At 47.1% G+C, this 20,613-nt stretch overlaps 1 protein-coding gene across 1 annotated transcript in view; it reads right to left on the reverse strand.

Annotated features, from left to right (window-relative positions):
- Nucleotides 1-354: 354 nt before the first annotated feature.
- The window catches only part of Slc7a8 (solute carrier family 7 member 8), an 80,977-nt gene continuing 60,718 nt past the window's right edge, over nucleotides 355-20,613 (reverse strand). Inside the window, exons 5-11 of the mRNA XM_070025177.1 lie at nucleotides 17,851-18,004; nucleotides 17,196-17,319; nucleotides 13,539-13,642; nucleotides 9,917-10,013; nucleotides 7,149-7,298; nucleotides 3,813-3,990; nucleotides 355-2,724 (exon numbers count right to left, since the gene is read on the reverse strand). Coding sequence (XP_069881278.1) covers nucleotides 2,549-2,724; nucleotides 3,813-3,990; nucleotides 7,149-7,298; nucleotides 9,917-10,013; nucleotides 13,539-13,642; nucleotides 17,196-17,319; nucleotides 17,851-18,004 — 983 coding nt within the window. The 3' untranslated portion in view covers nucleotides 355-2,548. The remainder of the gene's footprint in view (nucleotides 2,725-3,812; nucleotides 3,991-7,148; nucleotides 7,299-9,916; nucleotides 10,014-13,538; nucleotides 13,643-17,195; nucleotides 17,320-17,850; nucleotides 18,005-20,613) is intronic.

Raw genomic sequence — 20,613 nt, forward strand, 5'->3', positions numbered from 1 at the left:
AGAGGCGGAGGGAGGTCAAGGACTTTCAGAATGCCATCCTAGAAACAATTAGATAACCAAGGACCTGTTGATTAAGAAAAAAAATCCAACCGGGCGCCGGTGGCTCACGCCGGTAATCCTAGCTACTCAGTAGGCTGAGATCTGAGGATCGAGGTTCAAAGCCAGCCTGGGCAGGAAAGTCCGTGAGACTCTTATCTCCAATAAACCACTAGAAAACCAGAAGTGGCACTGTGGCTCAAGCGGTAGAGTGCTCTCCTTGAGTTGAAGAACACAGGGATAGTGCCGGAGCCCAGAGTTCAAGCCCCACGACTGACCAAAAAGAAAAAGAAAAAAAATCCACTGACTTTGTTTTAGAAGGCCATTTAATTATCAACACCAAGTTTATTTTGATTTAAAATTTATTGCATGAAAAGGAAATAAAAATCTACACAAAACAAAAGTAAAACCTAAACAAACTCACTGACAGAAGATGATCAAGGTTCTAATTCCACTCCTCAAATCTTACATTTAAAAAATTCCAAAAGAAATAGAAATACAGGCTTCAAAAATATTTATCCAAAAAGTAAGGCATCCACTTTACAAAAGAAAAATAATAATTGAAGAACGGTAGGAGACAGGAGAAATGAGAAGAGGGAGATCAAAAAGCTGGTCCCTTAGTCCTCCACAGAGGCTCTCCCCAGCCTGCCTGAAGTCTACTCTGAAGGGCTGGAATTCTCACCAAGTAGAGATGGCAGGAGCCATGTGGGAAGCTGGGAGACCTGACTCAGGCCATGAGGGGTCCCTTGGGTATTCCAGTTTCAGCAGATGGAATGGGGGGGGGCGGTGTTCCTGCTTGGGATAAAAGGATCCTGTCCTTAGCACAATAGGTATGGCTGCTAAGGCTGTACAGCCAGGGCAAACACCTTCCTTTGGAGCAGAGGGAAAAGGTCAGAAGCCTGCATAGCACAGAGAAAGCACTTTCCTAGGATCCCCAAAGTGGGTGCCATTCTGCTACTGCCCTTCCATCCTGCCCCAAGATAGGACAGTGGTGAGGTCAGAAAATGAAGAAGACAACTTGAATTGGGGAGGGGAAGAGGAACTGATGCATGTGTGCGTGTGTGCGTGTGTGCGTGTATGTGTGTGTCTGTACCAGTCCTGGAGCTTTGAACTGGACCTGGCCACTGTCCCTGAGCTTTTCCTGCTCAAGGCCAGTGCTTTACCACTGGAGCCACAGCTCCACTTCAGGCTTTTTGGTGGTTAATTGGAGATGAGTCTCAGGGATTTTCTTGTTTGGGTTGGCTTTGAACCATGATCCTCATATCTCAGCCTCCTGAGTAGTTAGGATCAAAGCCATGAGCCACCAGTGCCCATCCAGCAAGGAACTGACTTTTACAAAACATGTTCTCTACCCAGTCCCCCCAGCTTGTGGAATGGGCAGCTGTGGGGAGTGGGAAATAGCCCTTCCTCCCAGGGAAGGTATTTTAACACCAGTCCCTCCTGAGGGGTAGAAATAAGTCAGATAATTTTAGGCCCAGTTTTTGAATGGGAAGTGACTCAAAGCTGTTTGGCTCCTATTTGGTTTCAGGCCTGAAGGGCTTGCGGATCCTTCACACCTGGTCCCTGAGCCAAGGCCCAGAGGACGTGGAGGGCATGGTAAGGGGAACCAGCACTACTGGCCTGGTGCAGCTGTGTTGTATTCCTTAGGGGACAGGGAGGAGCATCTGAGAGGTTTGGTCTTTTGGAGAGAGTCATCTTCTATACTGTGAATAAAAAGTCTTTCTGGCTTCAGAGAGCATTGGCACCATGTTCAGAGCAGGATGCAGGAGGAGGCAGAGGCAGTGCTGGGTTCCTGCAATCTGAGCCTTTCCCCAGGTGTTCTAGCTTAGAGCTGAGGGAGGGGACAGTCTTCCTGCTCTTGGTCCACAGGTCAGTGGGGAGGAGGGATCCTGAAAGGAATCTTTCTGGGACAGGAAGGCCAGGTTGGATAGGAAGAGGAGTGGTGGGAAATAGAGAGTAGAAGGAAGCAGCCCCTCTGACTTTTGGGTCTCTGGTGAACAGACAGGGGTCAGACAGGGGTTTAGATCTCTCCAAGCTGATCTTCATCTGCGTCTGTCTTCACCAACCAACTCACTGTGGCCACTTGTCTCAGAACACAGGCTTTCCTGGGGCTCAGGAATGGGGAGGGAAGGCAGTAGTGAATTCAGGCATAAGAGGAACCTGAGGCTGTGGGCCCAGGAGGCAGAGCCCTCAAGGGCACCCTTGGCATCTCCACTCTCCTTTAACATTTGGAGTATGGGCAGCCCTTGTATGGGGTCTTGGACATGTGCCCTCGGGTGAGAGGCTGGTTCTTTGGGTACAAATGTCAGTCTATTATTTTTCACCACTCACACCTAAGAACTGTTCCTGCCTGGTAGAGAAGTAGAGGTGGTGTGTGTGCGTGGTGTGTGTGTGTGTGTGTGCGTGGTGTGTGTGTGTGTGTGTGTGTGTTGGATACCCAGGCAAGAAAACAGGGCAGAAAAGGAGGATAAAGGAGGAGTAGCCAGGTGAGCAAGTGAGAGCATGGCGGTTCTCAGGGCTGGGGATGCTCCATTGAGTCCTGGTCCTTGGTGGGAGTGGGTTGGTACATGGGTTGCTGTTGCTGCTGGTCCTCCTCCATGTCCTCACTTGTCCCATCTAGCCCCGAGTCCCCCTCCATCTGGGGATAAACGACCACACACAGCTTCTGGCTCACCAGGGTTAGCAACTCTGTGGAAGGGGACCGGACAGAAACCAAGTCAGTGCTGACTGTCCCATCGACCCCACCAGCCAGCTCATGGCACTAGCCAGCTATTCCTGTTCAGGTTTTACTGTAGTGGAGCAGCCAATGGCTTTTGGAGACTCACTCTTCCGGGACGGCTATTTTGTCAGACTCTTACATGTTCTGTCTGCTGTTGCTCGCTCACTGAGGCCCCAGCCTTCCATCTTCCTGGTACTCACTGAACCCAGAGTCTCTGCTAGCCTCTATTCAGCACGGGACAGGTCCTGCAGTACAGCTGGCAGGCTGTCTATTCTTACCCAGCTAAGGTCTGTGTGAGAACATCAGCTGTTCTCTTCTCTCCAGGGGTATTGGAAAAGCATCTGCCACTCTGGCTCCAACCCCTTCTTGAGAGCCCTGTGGACTCAGGTGAAGGTGAACCATTACTTCCTTTTTTTGTTGTTGTTATTGGTCATGGGGCTTGAACTCTGGGCCTGGGCGCTGCCCCTGCACTTTTCAGCTTAAGGCAAGCGCTCTACCTCTTGAGACACAGCACCGCTTCCGGGTTTCTAGTGGCTTATTGGAGATCAGAGTCTCACGGACTTTTCTACCCAGGCTGGCTTTGAACCATTATCCTCAGATCTCAGCCTTCTGAGTAGTTAGGATTACAGGTTTGAGCCAACGGCTCCCAGCTACTTCCTGATCCTGACTCTGGGTGTGTGTACCAGTACTAAGCTTAAATTTAGAACCTTGGATTCTTTCCTTTGTCATGGGGCTTGAACTCTGGGTCTAAGCACTGTCCCTGAGGTTTTTCACTCAAAGCTAGTGTTCTATGACTTTGAGCCACAGCACACTTCTGGTTTTCTACTTCCGAATTTTTTATTTTTTTATTTTTTGCTGGTTAGAGAGTTTCTCAGATTTTTCTGCTAGGGTTGGTTTCAAATCCTTAATCTCAGTCTAATGAGCAGCTACAATTACAGGCATGAGCCACTAGCAGTTGGCTGCTTCTTGATCTTGATATAACTCCCCTAACAAACTGCTGATCACCCTGTACCAGCTCTGGAGCCCCCCCTACACACCCAGAGCCACAATAACTCACCAATAAAACCATTGAAACACTTGGGCTTGTGTTGCCAATAGACACCCAGGAAATAGACTGGTACCCCTGTCAGCATGATGGCCAGGCCAATGCCACACACCACTGGCTCAGACCACAGGCTGAAGATCAGCAGGAAGGCCCAGAACAGCAGGTAGATGATGGGAAACAGCAGGCTGACCTGTGGAGAGAGGCTTTGTGAGCTGTTTGGCCCTCACCACCCTCCAGATCAAGACACTATCTCTCTTCTTCACCCTTATCTTTCAGGGCAAAGGCTGGGCTTTGCTCAACCCTGAGGCTCACACCCCCCAGCTCTGATGGGACAAGTGCTATGTCCACAAATGTTGGTGAACTTGGCCAGTGTGATACTAACAGGATGGGGAAGTAGGGAAGGAAGGATCTACATTGCTCATGTCTTCTATGCTAAGTGGGGTCAGACAAGGCCTCAGGATCCATGGCACGCACTTATGGTAGCCAGGGAATCCATGAGGATCAAGCTTACTAATAACATATAATACTTGCTGAGGTCCTAGGGTAGAGGAAAGGCAGGGAAGAAATAATCTGGGTCTGTGTGGCCCCTGGCTCCCCACCATTGCTAGGTAGGGCTCATAGGAGAACACCATAGCAAGTGTCCCTCTTTTTTTTTGTCGGTTGTGGGGCCTGAACTCTGGGCATGAGCACTGTCCCTCAGCTCTTCAGCTCAGGGCTAGCACTCTACCACTTGTGCCACAGAGCCACTTCCTGCTCTTTCTGCTTATGTGGTGCTAGGGAATCGAACCCAGGGCCTCATGCGTGCAAGGCAAGCACTCTACCACTGAGCCACCTTCCCAGCCCTTCTTTTTTTTTCCCCCCTAGGATCAACCTCAATGGAGAAGTAAATAGAGAAGATAAATCCACTAACTCCCAAGTAATCAGGAAAGCTAGTGTAAGGTCCATTCCTGGATGGTGAGCAGACCCTGCCCAGTACCTGCATAACCTAGGCAACTGGGACACCTGGAAGAGGTCACATCTGCATCCACTGAGGTCACATCTGTATCTGATGTGGCCACACCTTTCTCCCACCTGGTCCCACCTCCTCTTACCTGGTCCCACTTCCCTTTACCTGGACACACCTTTCCCCGCCCCTACCCTAGATAAGGCCTAACCCAGGGCCAGATGCTCTTTTGCCACCCAAGTGGACTGCCAACCTGTCCTGGTCCCAGCAGGTCTATTAAACAAACCTACCCCTTACCTGAATGCCACGTGTGTGGTGCTGTTCTTACTTGGCTTCCTCTTTTGATAAACCTAACTGCTAGCACAGCATATATAGGCTGGGGTCTGGACTTTGGTTCATACAGATGCATCAATTCCATGGGATTCACCCTTGCTTGATGAGCACATGTTAGGGTTCCCAAGAGAAGCTTCTTCAGTACTTAGGGGCAGCTGGGGGTCAGCTGCCTTCCTCTTTGTATATCTTTCTCAGAAGGTTCTGAGAGGGGATGGTTGGGGTAGGGAGATTGTTATTCTCATTCTTCTAGCAGAATGTTTTGTTTTCTTTTGTTTTGTTTTTGGATACCAGTGTTGGAGACTAAATTCAGGGTTTTTTGCTTTCCCTTAGCTTTTCCCTTAAGGCTGGTGCTCTGCCATTTGAGCCACACCTTCCCTTCTGGACTTTTGCTGGTTAACTAAAGAGTCTTTCAGATTTGTCTGTCAGGGCTGGCTTCAAACCTTGATCCTCAGATCTCAGACTCCTGAGTAGCTAGGAGTATAGGTATGAGCCACAGGTACCTAGCTCTACCAGATTTTTCTTTTTTTTTGCCAGTCATGGGGCCTGAACTCCGGGCCTGAACGCTAGGTGCTGTCCCTCGGCTCTTCAACTCAAGCTAGCTCTCTAGCACTTGAGCTACAGTGCCACTTCCTGCTTTTTCTCCTTATGTGGTACTGAGGAATTGAACCCAGGGCCTCATGCATGCAAGACAAGCACTCTACCACTGAGCCACCTTCCCAGCCCTCTACCAGATTTTTAAGAGTGGAGGAAAAGTAGCAGGGAAAATGTCAGAGGGATATTGAAAAATCTGTAAAGCAATCTATTTCTTGTCTTGAAGAATCATTTAGTTTCTTTTTCAATGATTGCTCAAATAGCTCTGGGCTCTATTCTTCTAATCAGCATTCCAGGAATCTAATCCATTTTTATCACAGCTTGTTTTTCAGTAGCAATTATCATACTCTGAGCACCCTACTCTGTGCAGGGACCTAGAATAGCCACTGGGAATTATAGAGGACTAAAGTAAGCTGGAAAGCTTTTAAGAATGAGGAGGAACAGGAGGCCTATTGGGGAGATAGTCAGAATTTATGGTTAGAAAAGCCAGCTATTAGGAGAAATGGAGTGAATAGAAAATCATGTGGACTATAAGACATAGGATAACAAATGAAGGAATAGTGTATGGAAAGTAATAACAACAAGCTGGGTGCTGGTACCTATAATCCTAGCTACCCCCAAGACTGAGATCTGAGGATACTGGTTTTAATCCCACACAAGCAGAGAAGTCTGTGAGACTCATATCTCCAATTAACAAGAAAAAAGCTGGAAGTAGAGTTGTGGCTCAAGAGATAGAACACTAGAGCAAAGGAAGGGGTAATACTGTCCAAAGAGAAATGTACTCATTATCTGACTTATGAAATGGTAACTCCTCTGTACATCACCTTTATAATAATGAGAGAGAGAGAGAGAGAGAGAGAGAAAGAGAGAGAGAGAGAGAGAGAGAGAGAGAGAGAGAGAGAGAGAGAGAGAGAGAGAATGTGTGTGTGGCAGAGAAACAGAAACTAGTCTTTTTTTTTTTTTAATCAGTCATGGGGCCTAAACTCTGGGCCTGGGTGCTGTCCCTCAGCTCTTTAGCACAAGGCTAGTGCTCTACCACTTGAGCCACAGCACCACTTCGGGTTTTTTCTGCTTATGTGGTGCTGAGGAATCAAACCCAGAGCCTCATGCATGCAAGGCAAGCGCTCTACCACTGAGCCACCTTCCCAGCCCCCAGAGCACTAATCCTGAATGAAAGAAATAGGCCAGAGCACAAGGTCCACAATTACACACACACACACACACACACACACACACACACACACACACACACACACACACACACACACACACACACACACACACACACACACAGAAGATTGAGGCTAAATTTATTCCACATCTGCAATCTGCTCTGGTCTTGCCTCTAATAGAACTTGTTGCCATCATAGGGATGCTGACCTATGGTCAATGACAAAGAACAAAGGTGATTAAATCTATGCTGTGGCAAGGACCCGTGGAGGATGGGGAAGGAGACCCCAAGAACAAACAGGTTCTCTTACCTTGATAGGGCGGGGAATGTCAGGTTTCTTCCAGCGAAGGACAATCTGTCCAGCAACTGTGACCCCATAGAAGAGGTAGTTGATGAAACCCACGTAGTTGATAAGTGTGTACATGTCACTGGTGACCAGCATTAGTAGAGTGGAGAGACACTAGGGAAACAGGGGTTCATCACAGTGATGAGAAGGGAATTGGGGGTCTGGAAAGTCAGGGGGTATTCCTCCCCTCCACATAGACTATACTAAATAAAATAGGGTCGTAAGCATATCAAGATGGAGACTTCTCACCCTTAGTAGTCCAGCTCTTACTCCACATTTATTGGTAGGTTTCTTCCCTTCCTTCCTTCCTTCTTTCCTTCCTTCCCTCCCTCCTTCCTTTCTTCCTTCCCTCCTTCCTTCCTTCCCTTTGCACTAGCACTGAGGCTTGAACTCAAGGCCTGGGCACTGTCCCTCACATTTTTGGCTCAAGTTGAGTCATGCCTCTACTTCTGGCTTTTTGGTGGTTAGTTGGAGTCTGATGGACTTTCCTGCGCAGGCTAGCTTTGTTTCATGATCCTCAGATCTCATTTTCCTGAGTTGTTAAGATAACAACACACATAAGCCACTAGTACCTGGCAGGAAGTTCTCTCTTATTGCAAAGGTATAATCAAAATATTTAACCATGGTATGCCATGGAGACTATCCAGTCACACTATAGTCACTTGGCTCTGTCTCAGCCCTAGTTTCATTTTATATATTTCTCTTGGTTATATTTCAAGCAAATTTACTTTTCATTTTTTCCCCTCCCTTTAGGGAAGATTATTAACTGAAGATTAAAGCTTTGTTCTTGTCCCCATCCTTTTCTTCTGGCTGAGTCATCTAATTTATTTTCTTTCTTTTTTTTCCCTTTTTAAAATGGACCAACAGTTACATAACCATGTTTAATTGTAGCCTTCTGATAATAGGAATTCATTTAACCTTCATAATATTTCTATGAGGTTTTCTTGATGAAGGTCACTTCCCAACTTTAAAGTCATCTCTGTGGCTCTCAGAATCAACTGTGCTCTTGCCCTATAATTATCTGTGAAGGCCAAAGAAAGGTACTGTCCTCTCCTGAAATCTGACAGTGAGAAGATTTTTTAATGATTGGATAAGCCAGATTTTGTTGCCCTTGCCCTGCAGCCAAAGAATTGCATCAGTTGCTCAGAAAAAAAAAGTAGCCCAGTGCAGTTGGCTCACGGCTGTAATCCTAGCTACTCAGGAGGCTGAGATCTGAGGATCGCGGTTCAAAGCCAGCCCAGGCAAGAAAGGCAGTGAAACTCTTATCTCCAATAAACCACCAGAAAACCAGAAGTGGCGCTGTAGCTCAAGTGGTAGAGAGCTCACCTTGAGCTGAAGAGCTGAGAGACAGCGCCCAGGCCCAGAGTTCAAGCCCCACGACCGACAAAAAGAAAAAAGAAAAAGAGAAAAAGATAGGTGGCTCACTGAGAATACTGTCTTTTCCCCTCATCTCCTGCAATGAACCCATCATGACCTTCACTCTCCGCCTGAACATTCTGAAATTCCCCCAGGAAGCACTGGCCACTTCTCCAGTGCACAGAAGCCATTTTTAATATTCTATTCAAGATTCAGAAGAATAAAAATAACAAGTCAATGATGACATGTCTTTGCTCTATCCTTTGTCTCTCTAGGGACATTTTACCCCTGTGTCCTCTCTATTCTAAATTTTCCTTTTTCTAACTTTAGGTAATCAGTCTTTTTCTCGTTATAAGATTTTTTTTTCTCCTTATTTTGGTGTATCCTTAACACTAAATTTGTTTCAGTGACATTTTTTAAGAGATGGACAGGGTGCCCTGGGCAAAAAGGTAGGAGGTCAGAGAGGAGCGGTGGGTGGGTGAGTGCCAGAACCAGCCCCAAGCAGAGGCTAAGCACACCAGGGCTACACCCTGAGAGAACAAGTGACTGAAAACAGGAGGAAGTCTTTGTAAGACTGTAGAATTCTAAGCCAATCACTTCCAACTGTCTCGCCTTCCACCCCAGAGGAATGAGGAAAAAGAGCCAGCCTGAGAGTTTTAAGATATTTGCCCTCAAGATCCTTCCTTATTATATCCTTTGTTGGTGGTGGTGTTGGTTCTGGGTCTTGAACTCAGAGCCTAGGCGCTGTCTCAGAGCTTTTTTGCTCAGTGCTAATGCTCTAGCACTTTGAATCATAGACCTACTTCTGGTTTTCTACGAGTTGATGGAGATAAGAGTCCCAGGGACTTTCCTGACCTAGCTGGTGTTGAACTGCTATCCTCAGATCTCAGCCTCCAGAGTAGCTAGGATTACAGGTGTGAGCCACCAGCCCCTGGCTTTTTGTTTGTGCCTGAACTGGGACTTGAACTCAGGGCCTTTAGCCATCCCTTGGCTTTTTTCCATACAAGCCTCGTGTTCTACCACTTGAGCCATAGCTCTACTTGTGGGTTTTGCTGGTGTGGGTTTTGCTGGTGAATTGGAGGCAAGAGTCTTACAGACTTTTTTACTCTGGCTAGCTTTGAACCACGATCCTCAGATCTCAGCCTCTTGAGAAGCTAGCTAGAATTACAAGTATGAGCTATCAGTGCCTGGCTTGTTACATTATTTAGTATCAGTAAAGCCAATGAATATCGTTTCTAGGCTATCTAAGGCCTGAGGAGCAGACCGTGTGTGTGTGTGTGTGTGTGTGTGTGTGTGTAAAACTATGGACTCCCAGGTGAGCATACGCACAAAGAAGAATGTGTATTGGGCTAGTGGAAGTCAGGAAAGGCCCTTACTGTGAAGAGCAGAGCTGGGATTGGGGTGCAGCGCTTCACGTGGATCATGGCCAACACGCTGGGAAGGTGGCCTTCTCTGGCTCCAGCAAAAAACAACCTAGCAGGGAGAAAAGCAGGTCAGCTTGGGATAGCCATGAACCATCCATCATGCCAGGGTTCCCTCACCCAGGCCTACCATCTGCCCATACGACTCTCCAACCAGGACCCTGCCCTTGTATGCACATTTTCCACCCACAAGTCATCATAGGACCTGTATCACAAATGCATGTGTGTAGGCCATCCAGAGTCTGATAAAGTTTCTGGATGTGTGGTCACCCTGGGTGTGGTTTGGCTGGCTCAGGACACTGATTGGATTGTCACTTTATACCACTCCTAATCTAATGATGCAGGTCCTTTACAAATGAGCTATTTATTTATTTACTTATTTGCAAGTCCTAGGGCTTGAACTCAGAGCCTGGCACTGTCCCTGAGCTTATTTTGCTCAAGGCTAGTAGCACTCTTGAGCCACAGTGCCACTTCCAGCTTTTTCTCTTTATGTGGTACTGAGGAATCGAACCCAGAGCTTCATGCATGCTAGGCAAGCACTCTACCACTGAGCCACATCCCCAGCCCCCCTGAGCTATTTTTTAATGCTGTTACTGGGTCTTGAATTCAGGGCCTGGGCACTCTCACTGGGCTATTTTCACTCAAAGCTGGCATTCTACCACTTGAGCCACCTACTTGTAGGTTTTTTTGCTGTTTAATTGGAGAGAGGAGTTTCTCAGATTTGTCTGCCCAGCTGGCTTCAAATCTTGATCCTTAGATCTCAGCATCCTGAGTAGCTAGGATTACAGGCATGAGCTACTGGTGCCTGGTCTAAAAATGGGTCTACTTGACCCACAAAGGATACAGATTCTCTGATACACTTGTAGGGACTGAATTGTATGTGAGAAACTTTATAAATATTTTTTTTCTGTTCAGAAGGTAGTTGCTTCAACCAGGATTGAGAGTGAGCAGGAGACAGAAAAGGGTCAGGTAGGAACTTGGGGGACTCGGAGAAATGTTCTGGGTGGTGGTCACATGACTATGAATAGCTGCCAATGCTCATGAGATTGAATACTTATCATCTGTATATTTAGTTAATTAATTAATTTTTTTGTTCGTTATGGGGCTTGAACTCTGGGCCTGGGCTCTGTCCCTGAGCGCTTGAGCTCAAGGCTAGTGCTCTACTACTTGAGCCACATCACCACTTCTGGTTTTCTGGTGGTTAATTGGAGATAAGAATCTTATGGACTTTCCTGCCCAGGCTGGCTTTGAACCAGGATCCTCAGATCTCAGCCTCTTGAGTAGCTAGGATAGAGGCGTAAGCCACCGGCGCCCAGCTAAGAATGTTTTGTTTTTTTAAAAAAAGATTATATAAGAACATATGCATGGGACTGGGAAGGTGGCTCAGTGGTAGAGCACTTGCCTTGCATGCATGAGGCCCTGGGTTCGATTCCTCAGCACCACATAAGCAGAAAAAAAAAAGCCGGAAGTGGCGCTGTGGCTAAAGTGGTAGAGTGCTGGCCTTGAGCTGAGGGACAGCACTCAGGCCCAGAGTTCAGGCCCCATGACTGGACCCAAAACAATAAAAAATAAAAAAATAAATAAGAACATATGCACAATGTAACATTACATTTAAAAGGAGACAGAAAGAACTGAAAATTATGATTCCAAGCTAGGCATGGAGGAGTACACCTGCAATCCAAGCACTAGGAAGGCAGAGGCAGGAGAATTAAGAGTTCAGGCTAACTTGAGCTACATAGCAAGTGTATGTGAAGCAGAAAAGAAGGAAGTTAGGAAGGAATGAAGAATACTGTGATTTTAATAGCTTAAAAAATTGCTTTAAAAGAAAATTCCCTGAAAAAAGTAAAATGGTGCTGGTGGCTCACACCTATAATCCTAGCTACTCAGGAGGCTGCGATCTGAGCACCAAGGTTTGAAGGCAGCACCTCAGAGGAAGGGGATGGTATGATAGGGACAAAAAGACAGAATTAGCACAGTGGGAGGTGTGTGTGTGTGTGTGTGTGTGTGTGTGTGTGTGTGTGTGTGTTTGCAATAGTGTGTCCATGTAGCCCACTGAACTCAAAATCTTCCTATATTAGCTTCCCAAGTGCTGTGATTACAGGTATGTTATACACATCCAGAGCATGCAGGGAGTTCTAAAGAGAACTATCTTTTACTTCGTAATTTGTATATGAGGTAAGAGTGAACGAACGAGCAGCAGCTGTCGGACCTGCACTTGTCATCATGTGCTACCTAGACCAGTGTCACTAGTTTCATGCAATCACAGGCATCCCAGCCCCCTCCCCATGCCATCTCCCCTTGCCATGCAGCCTCATGCATTAGACTGAGCCCTGGCACTTGACGGGACTCTTCATCCACACAGCCAGGGTCCTACCCTTCCTCTACACTCAGCCAGGACCAAGAATAATTGCCTGGGTTCATCAGCATTCTCAAATGTCCTAGCTCCTCAGAATCATCCTTTCAGTATCCCAGAGCACAAAAGAGTAAGAGAGATAAGGGAAGGAGGAGGAAGGAAAGAACTGGAAGATGAGCAGAGGAGGTCTGGGTGGGTGAGGTCAGGCCTCTGAACCAGAGGCCGAGCACACCATGCACCACTGTCTCCCGCATGCATGCACAACTATGCCACATGCACGCAGGCCGCTGAGTGGCCTGCCCCCAGGGACAAACCCCACTCTAAAGTGACTGCAGCCAGTCACTGTCCTCCAACAGCCTCATGTGTCACTGCTCTTCCACTGTTGGCCTTTGGCTGGGGCTTCCAGGTAGCCACTGCTCCTGTGTAACACGCACACGAGGTTTCTGTGGGTGAGTGTCATAGGCTTCTTTCCTGCCCTACCCTGGATCCTAAAAACATGGTCATTTCACAGGAACTCCTCCCTGACATTAAGGAATCATTTATTTATCTTGTTTTTCCAGTACTGAGATTTGAACTCAGATCCTTGATCTTTCTTAGCTGGCTCTATACTACTTGAGCCATGCCTCTAGCTTTTTGCTGGTTATTTTGGAGAGGGAGTCTTACAGTCTGCTTTGACTGGATTGGCTTTGAATCTCAATTCTTAGATCTCAGCCTCCTGAGTAACTAAGATTCCAGGTATGGGCAACCAGCATCCAGTTAGCACTTGCCTGTTGAGTAGCGAACAGACCTAAATCCACATGACACTCTGAGTGCTCTTATTCCATGTACAGTCTTGTTCTAGAATATAGGGGAAGCCAGATCCAGAGGCCCCAAGACAGGAATGCCTCCTGGTCCCTTTCAGAGCAGGGTTTCTTCTTAGCCAGCAGCAGCCTGTGTTTAGGTGAGTGGGACTACAGCCAAGACACTGCTGCCAATCACAGCCTTTGCTCCTTCACAAACCACACAGCCTATCACAGGTGAAACACCTACAATCTGCACGCCATATATACTGGTCACTGTGTGCATGGCATACCCCTCAGCACCCACACTGACACATACACATTTCTGCAAAGCTAATTCCGAAGGAGCCTACACAGACCCCTGCTGACAGAGACAAGCCCACCATTTCCACACAGAACAATGCATAGGGCAGAATGGTCCAGGAAGGGCCCAGGCAAAACTCACCGGGAGGAGGTGAAGAGAGAGCCGTTAACTCCTCCAAAAGTGGACAGGGCCACAGAGATGGGCATGATCCAGGCCATGACACCCAAAAGCTTCTCTCCAAAAGTCTGGGAAAAAAACAAGGTGGGGAGTAGAAAAGGAGAATTACAACACTCTACCCCGGCTTTTGTCTCCCTTCCCCCCCTGCAGATTCTCTCCGGCCAATCACCTCCAGAACCCAGGCCCTTGTTGCCATGTCTACTGACAACTACACATCAGGAGTCAATTCATGCTTTGGGTTAATTCACCAAAGGATTGATCCAGTGTATGTGGCAAAAATAATAGTGATGAACTAACACTTATGATCCTTTTTTATGAATGAAGAAATTTGGGAATATAGTAGTAACTTATCTCAGTGCCCTCCTTGGAGATGGAAACCAAGTGGGGTGAGTCCAGGCCTCCCAGGGAGAGGGAGAGATCTAGATAGGCTTGTGAGATACACAGGCCTGAATTCAAATCCTAGCCCTACCCTGAGTGAAGATTGTAATTTCTTTTTTTTTTTTTTTTTTGGTCGGTCGTGGGGCTTGAACTCTGGGCCTGGGCACTGTCCTTCAGCTCTCCAGCTCAAGGCGAGCACTCTACCACTTGAGCTACAGCGCCACTTCCAGTTTTCTGGTGGTTTATTGGAGATAGGAGTCTCACGGTCTCTCCTGCCCGGGCTGGCTTTGAACCGTGATCCTCAGATCTCAGCCTCCTGAGTAGCTAGGATTACAAGCGTGAGCCACCAGCGCCCGGCTGTAATTTCTTTTTCCAATGCTGGGGATGAAACCTAGGGTTTTGCAACCATTGACATACATTTCTAGCCTGAGGTTTATAACTTTTGTGTGTGTGTGCCGGTACTGGGGCTTGAACTCATAAGTCTTGTTTAGCTTTTTCACTCAAGGATAGCACTCTACCATTGAGCCCCAGCGCTATTTCCAGCTTTTTGCTGGTTAACTGGAGATAAGAGCCTTTCAGATTTGTTTGCATTGGCTCGAATTGAGCCATGATCCTTAGAACTCAACCTCCTGAATAGCTGGGATTAAAGGCATGAGCCATCAGCCTGGGTTATCTATTTTTTGAGGATAGGTCTTATTATGTAACCCAGACTAGTCTCTTCCTCAGGATTCTCCTGCCTTACCCTCCTGAATGCTGCAAATTTATAATTGTTTTCTCCTTCCTTCCTTCCTTCCTTCCTTCCTTCCTTCCTTCCTTCCTTCCTCCCTCCCTCCCTCTTTTTTTTTTTTTTCTTTTTTGCATGGTACCAAGGATTTAATCCAGGCTCTTGTCCTTGCTAGGCAAGTACTCTACCATTTGAGCTTTGCCCCCAGCTCACAAGTTTGTATTTTTTTAGTGATGGTCTTTCGGCTTGAACTCAGGGCCTGGGCACTGTTCCTGAGCTTTTGTGCTCAAGGCTAGCACTCTACTACTTGAGCCACAGTTCCTTTCTGGCTTTTCAGTGGTTAATTAAAGATAAGAGTCTCAGAAGCTGGGCACTGCTGGCTTACACCTGTGAGCTACTCTGAGATCTAAGGATCTTAGTTAGAAGCTAGCCTAAGCAGGAAACTCCATGAGACTCTTAGCTCCAATAAAGTACTCAAAAGAAAAAAAAACAAAAACATAGGGGGGCTGGGAAGTTGGCTCAGTGGTAGAGAGCTTGCCTTGCATGCATGAGGCCCTGGGTTCGATTCCTCAGCACCACATAAGCAGAAAAAAAAAAAGCCGGAAGTGGAGCTATGGCTCAAGTTGTAGAGTGCTAGCCCAGGCCCAGAGTTCAGGCCCCACGACTGGACCAAAAAAAGAAGAAAAAAAGAAAAAAAAATAGCTGGGCGCCAGTGGCTCACGCCTGTAATCCTAGCAGCTTGGGAGGCTGAGATTTGAGGATCATAGGTCAAAGCCAGACAGGGCAGGAAAGTCCATAAGACTCTTAACTCCAATAAACCACTAGAAAACCAGAAGTGGTGCTAGGGCTCAAGCAGTAGTGCGCTCACCTTGAGCTGAAGAACTCAGGGACAGCACCCAAGCTCAGAGTTCAAGCCCTAGATCTACAAAAAAAAACCCCAAAAAACAAAAACCAGAAGTGGCACTGTGGCTCAAGTGTTGCTAGCCTTAAGCACAGAGAGGCTCAGGGACAGAGCCCAGGCCCTGAGTTCAAGCCCCAGGACCAAAAAAAAAGGTCTCAGGAAGCTGAGTACCTGTCTGTGGCCCACACCTGTAATCCTAGCTACTCAGAAGCTGTGATCTGAGGATTGAGGTTTGAAGCCAGCCCAGGCATAAAAGTCCCCAAGAGACTCTTATCTCTGATTAACCATTCAAAAACCAGAAGTGGCTCTGTGGCTCAAAGTGGTAGAGCATTAGCCTTAAGTAAAACAGCTCAAGGACAATGCCGAGGCCCTGAGTTCAAGCCCCATGACCAATTGAAAAAAGATCTCAGTGACTTTCTGCCTGAGCTGGCTTTGAACTGTGAACCTCAGATCTTAGCCTCTTGAGTAGGTAGACACAAATCGCTAGTTCCCCACAGGCTTCTAATTTTTTTTTTTTTTTTTGTCAGTCATGGGGCTTGAACTCTGGGCCTGAGCACTGTCCCTCAGTGATTCAGCTCAAGGCTTGCGGTCTACCACCAGAGCTACAGCACCACTTCCAGTTTTCTGGCCCTTTATTGGAGATAAGAGTTTCATGGACTTTTCTGCCCTTAAGGGTTTTGAACTGTTATCCTCAGATCTCAGCTTCCTTAGTAGCTAGGATTACAGGCCTGAGCCACCTATGCTGGCTAAATTTGTAATTTTTGAGCCTCATTTTCCCATCTGTAAAATAGAGATGGATCCCAACTTATAGCATGATTTCTAAATGTGTAAACTAGTTTATGCTGATGGAAAAATATGAATCAACCAAACTTTGATTCTAAATGTATAGATTATAGTCTTTATGTTCTGAAGAGACTAAAAGGTTGTGGGCTGGCTTTCTTAGTGCTCTGAGTCAGGTTTATTGCCTGTGCCAGGGGAGAGATTGTCTAGGCCAGATGTCCTGCTGTGTGGGAAGTTGTTGGTCATGGGAACAGGCTGCCAAGGGAGGTGGCAGGCCCTTTTAATTTTGTCTCCTGAGAAGAGACACAGAATGACTTTGGCAGGGTGGAGTGTGGCTCAGCCTGAGGCTAGAAGCAGCATTGCTTCCAGGCCTTTCTCTGGAGTCAAGGATCTTAGGATTTCCCAAAGAGCATGAACGACTCCAATGATTGAACTGTTTACCAGCACCCACTTTTCCCTGATAAGGGAAGGAATCAGCTTATATGATTCCTAGAGGAGGGAATGAAGGCAGAGAAATGAGTGATTACTTTATGTAATGGTATGAAAGTCTCCCCTATATGATCTTCAAAGTCCAGAGTTTACAGTGTCTAAGCTCAGGAGCCAGCACATTTATTTTGTAAAGTATTGGATACCAGGCATTTCAGCTTTGCAGACTCAGCTCTGCCATGTAGCTACTCTAGACCAAACCCAGCCATCAGTTTGCTCCTGGACACTTGTAAATTCTGCCCTGATGGTATGGCATGATGTCACCTGTGTGAGATCATGGCTCAGGAAAAAGTATATTTGGCTGACTTTATGTCAGCGTTCTAGGTTTGAGACCCTGAGTTCGATTTCTTACCACAGCGACTGCGTTTGATGCCAGCAGCTCCTGGGGGGACATTGCAGTGACATACGCGACATTGGCAAAGACATACACAAATGTGACCAGTGGGATGGAGATGAAGATGGCTCTGGGAAGGTTCCTGTAGAGGGAGAGGAGGTGAGAGGGCACACCTGTTCTGCCAATGAATCTGCCTGAGCCTGGCTCTTGTAGCTTCTCTGGGCTTCCTCACACTGGGAGGTGGGTTTTATCTCAGTTGGGACAAGGTACATGTAGAAATGAAATGGCTGGTGCTGACTGCTTGCTTCTTGACCCAGATCTCTGCCACAGACTGCCTCAAGTCACAAGGACCAGCCTGTCCTGTAACAGGGAAATGGCTCAGAGCCTTGAGGGACACAATTCATTCTCTAAGGCAGCTGACTCTTAGTCAACACGGTATGCAGCTTTTAACCTGCCTGGGGACATTTATAAGACTCTGTCTTTCCTCTGGACAGGGTGGATGGCAAATGGTTTCAGTTCCTGGGAAATGAGCTGTTCCTTTAGGACAAACCAGAGCAAGGTCAGGATGGGGACTGGAGAAGGGGTCAGTGCACACCTGCTCCCTATGCCCAGCAGCAGTTACTGTTGAGGCCTCTCAAAGGGGGAGGGGATGAGCTGGGCTATTGAAACTCACTTGTAGGGATCCACAAGTTCCTCAGTCACATAATTAAGAAAGTTCCACCCTCCATAGGCAAAGGATCCCTGAAGGAAAGCCAGGGCAATAAGGCCAATGTCAGGTTCCTGGAAATTCTCAAATGCATTCTTTGGCTCCAGCCAGAAGAATTCGCCTGTGGACAAAATGAGGCTGTTCAGAGAGACAAGTCTAGGTGCCCCCATCCAGGCTCACTGCCCCACCTCCACCCCCTCCATCTGTGAACATACTCCAGCTTTTTTTTTTTTTTTTTTTTTGGGTCCGGTCGTGGGGCCTGAACTCTGGGTCTGGGCGCTGTCCCTCAGCTCTTCAGCTCAAGGCTAGCACTCTACCACTTCAACCATAGTGCCACTTCCGGTTTTCTGGTGGTTTATTGGAGATAAGAATCTCATGGACTTTCCTGCCTGGCTGGCTTTGAATCGTGATCCTCAGATCTCAACCTCCTGAGTAGCTAGGATTACATAAGTGAGCCACTGGCACCCGGCTACTCTAGCTTTATAGTCTATGGTGAATCCAGTGTGTCATAGAAGTGGAGTTAAAAAGAGCAAGGAAGTTCAGGTGCTGAACTTCCCAGTGCCTCAGAGCCCTAAATTCATATAGCCTGGATTGAAAGCATGATTCTGAATGCTGCTTTTAAAACAACAAGGAAGTGCACTGTGGCTCAACAGGTAGAACGCTCGCTCGCCTGAGCTCAAGAGTGCAGGGACAGTGTGCAGGTCCAAAGTTTCAAGCCCCATGACTCCTACTCCCCCCCAAAAAAGTTGTTCTTTAAGGGGCTGGGAAGGTGGCTCAGTGGTAGAATGCTTGCCTTGCATGCATGAGGCCCTAGGTTCAATTCCTCAGCACCACATAAGCAGAAAAAAAAAGCCGGAAGTGGCGCTGTGGCTCAAGTGGTAGAGCGCTAGCCTTGAGCTGAAGAGCTGAGGGACAGCCTTCAGGCCCAGAGTTCAGGCCCCACGACCGGACCCCCCAAAAAAACAAAAACAAAAAAACAAACAAACAAAAAACAAACAAACAAAAGCTAATGTGAAAAGAAAAGGCCAGGGTAAATTGGAAACAGTATTGGAAGCCTTGGTAGTGTCCTGACCATCTTCCCTGATATCTATGCTTGTGCATTTTCATGACGAAAGAATCAAGAGGGCTGGGAAGGTGGCTCAGTGATAAAGTGCTTGCCTAGCATGCATGAAGCCCAGAGTTTGATTCCTCAGTACCACACACACAGAAAAAGCCAGAAGTGGTGCTATGGCTCAAGTGGTAGAGCTCTAGCCTTGAGCAAAAAGAAGCTCAAGGGCAGTGCCAGGTCCTGAGTTCAAGCCCCAGGACTGGCAACAACAACAACAAAAAAAAAAAAAAAAAAAAAGGAAGAAAGGGAGAGAGAGAGAAACCATCAAGAACAACAAACATAAGTTTCTTTGTAGTTCAAGCTTGTTAATATCTTTTCTCCTTCCTTCTTTCTTTCCCTTCCTGTTTTTCCTTCCTTCTTTTTTTTTTTGGTCCGGTAGTGGGGCCTGAACTCTGGGCCTGGGCGCTGTCCCTCAGCTCTTCAGCTCAAGGCAAGCACTCTACCATGAGCCACAGCACCACTTCCGGCTTTTTTTTTCTTATGTGGTGCTGAGGAATCGAACCCAGGGCCTCGAGCATGCAAGGCAAGTGCTCTACCACTGAGCCACTTTCCCAGCCCTTTCCTTCCTTCTTTCTTTTTTCTTTTTGTCGGTCATGGGGCCTGAACTCTGGGCCTGGGTGCTGTCACTCAGCTCAAGTGGTCTACCACTTGAGCCACAGCGCCACTTCCAGCTTTTTCTGCTTATGTGGTACTGAGGAATTGAACCCAGGGCCTCATGCATGCAAGGCAAGCACTCTACCACTGAGCCACCTTCCCAGCCCATTCCTTTTTTCTTTCCTTCCTCCCTCCTTCCCTCTTTCCTCCTCACCTTTCCTCTCCTCTCCTCTCCTTACCCTCCCGCTCTTCCTTCCTCTCTCTTTATTTCTCTTACCAGTACTAAGTTTGAACTCAGGGCTTTGCACTCTTGCACGCTAGCTCAGCTCTTTTGCTCAAGGCTGATGCTCTACTACTTGAGCCACACCTCCACTTCTGACTTTTTGCTGGTTAACTGGAGATAAGAATTTCAGAGAGTTTTTGGTTTGGGTTGGTCTGGTTTGAATCATGATCCTCAGATCTCAGCCTCCTGAGTAACTAGGATTACAGACATAAGCCCCTCAGTGCCTAGATATCTTGTCCCTTTGTAAGGTGCAGCTTGGTCTCCTTTTTCATGGTATTTTAGTAATTTAAATTTAGTAATTTAAATTGCCTTCCCACTGCTTTCCTCAGTGTCTTACATACTATGGCTCTCATAAAAGGTTGCTGGATTGCAGGATATAGCTCAGTGGTAGAGAGCCTGGCTAGCACACACATGCACAAAGCCCTGGTTGGATCTCTAGCACCAAAGACTTAATCCAATTGATTAAGATAATCAGGAATACACTATAGCAGAAATTTGTTTTCTGGAGTAAGGTTCCCCTCACTGTCAGCAGTGCCTGTGGGCAGGCAGGAGGTCTCCCTGTTTTTCATCTGATTTGCAATTGACACTGAACAGAGCCTAGTGGTGTAATGGGTACCATGGAAACCAAATACAAGACTCTCAGCTTAGAAAGGACCAAATCCAATGGGGAATGTTGGCAGAGGCCCCGGGAATGTAGGGCTCTCTTTTGCAGAGAATATGAGTAATTTTGAAAAATAAAATTCTC

Source organism: Dipodomys merriami, unplaced genomic scaffold, assembly GCF_024711535.1.
Source record: "Dipodomys merriami isolate MVZ:Mamm:240054 unplaced genomic scaffold, mDipMer1.0.p SCAF_1, whole genome shotgun sequence".
Lineage (NCBI taxonomy): Eukaryota > Metazoa > Chordata > Mammalia > Rodentia > Heteromyidae > Dipodomys > Dipodomys merriami.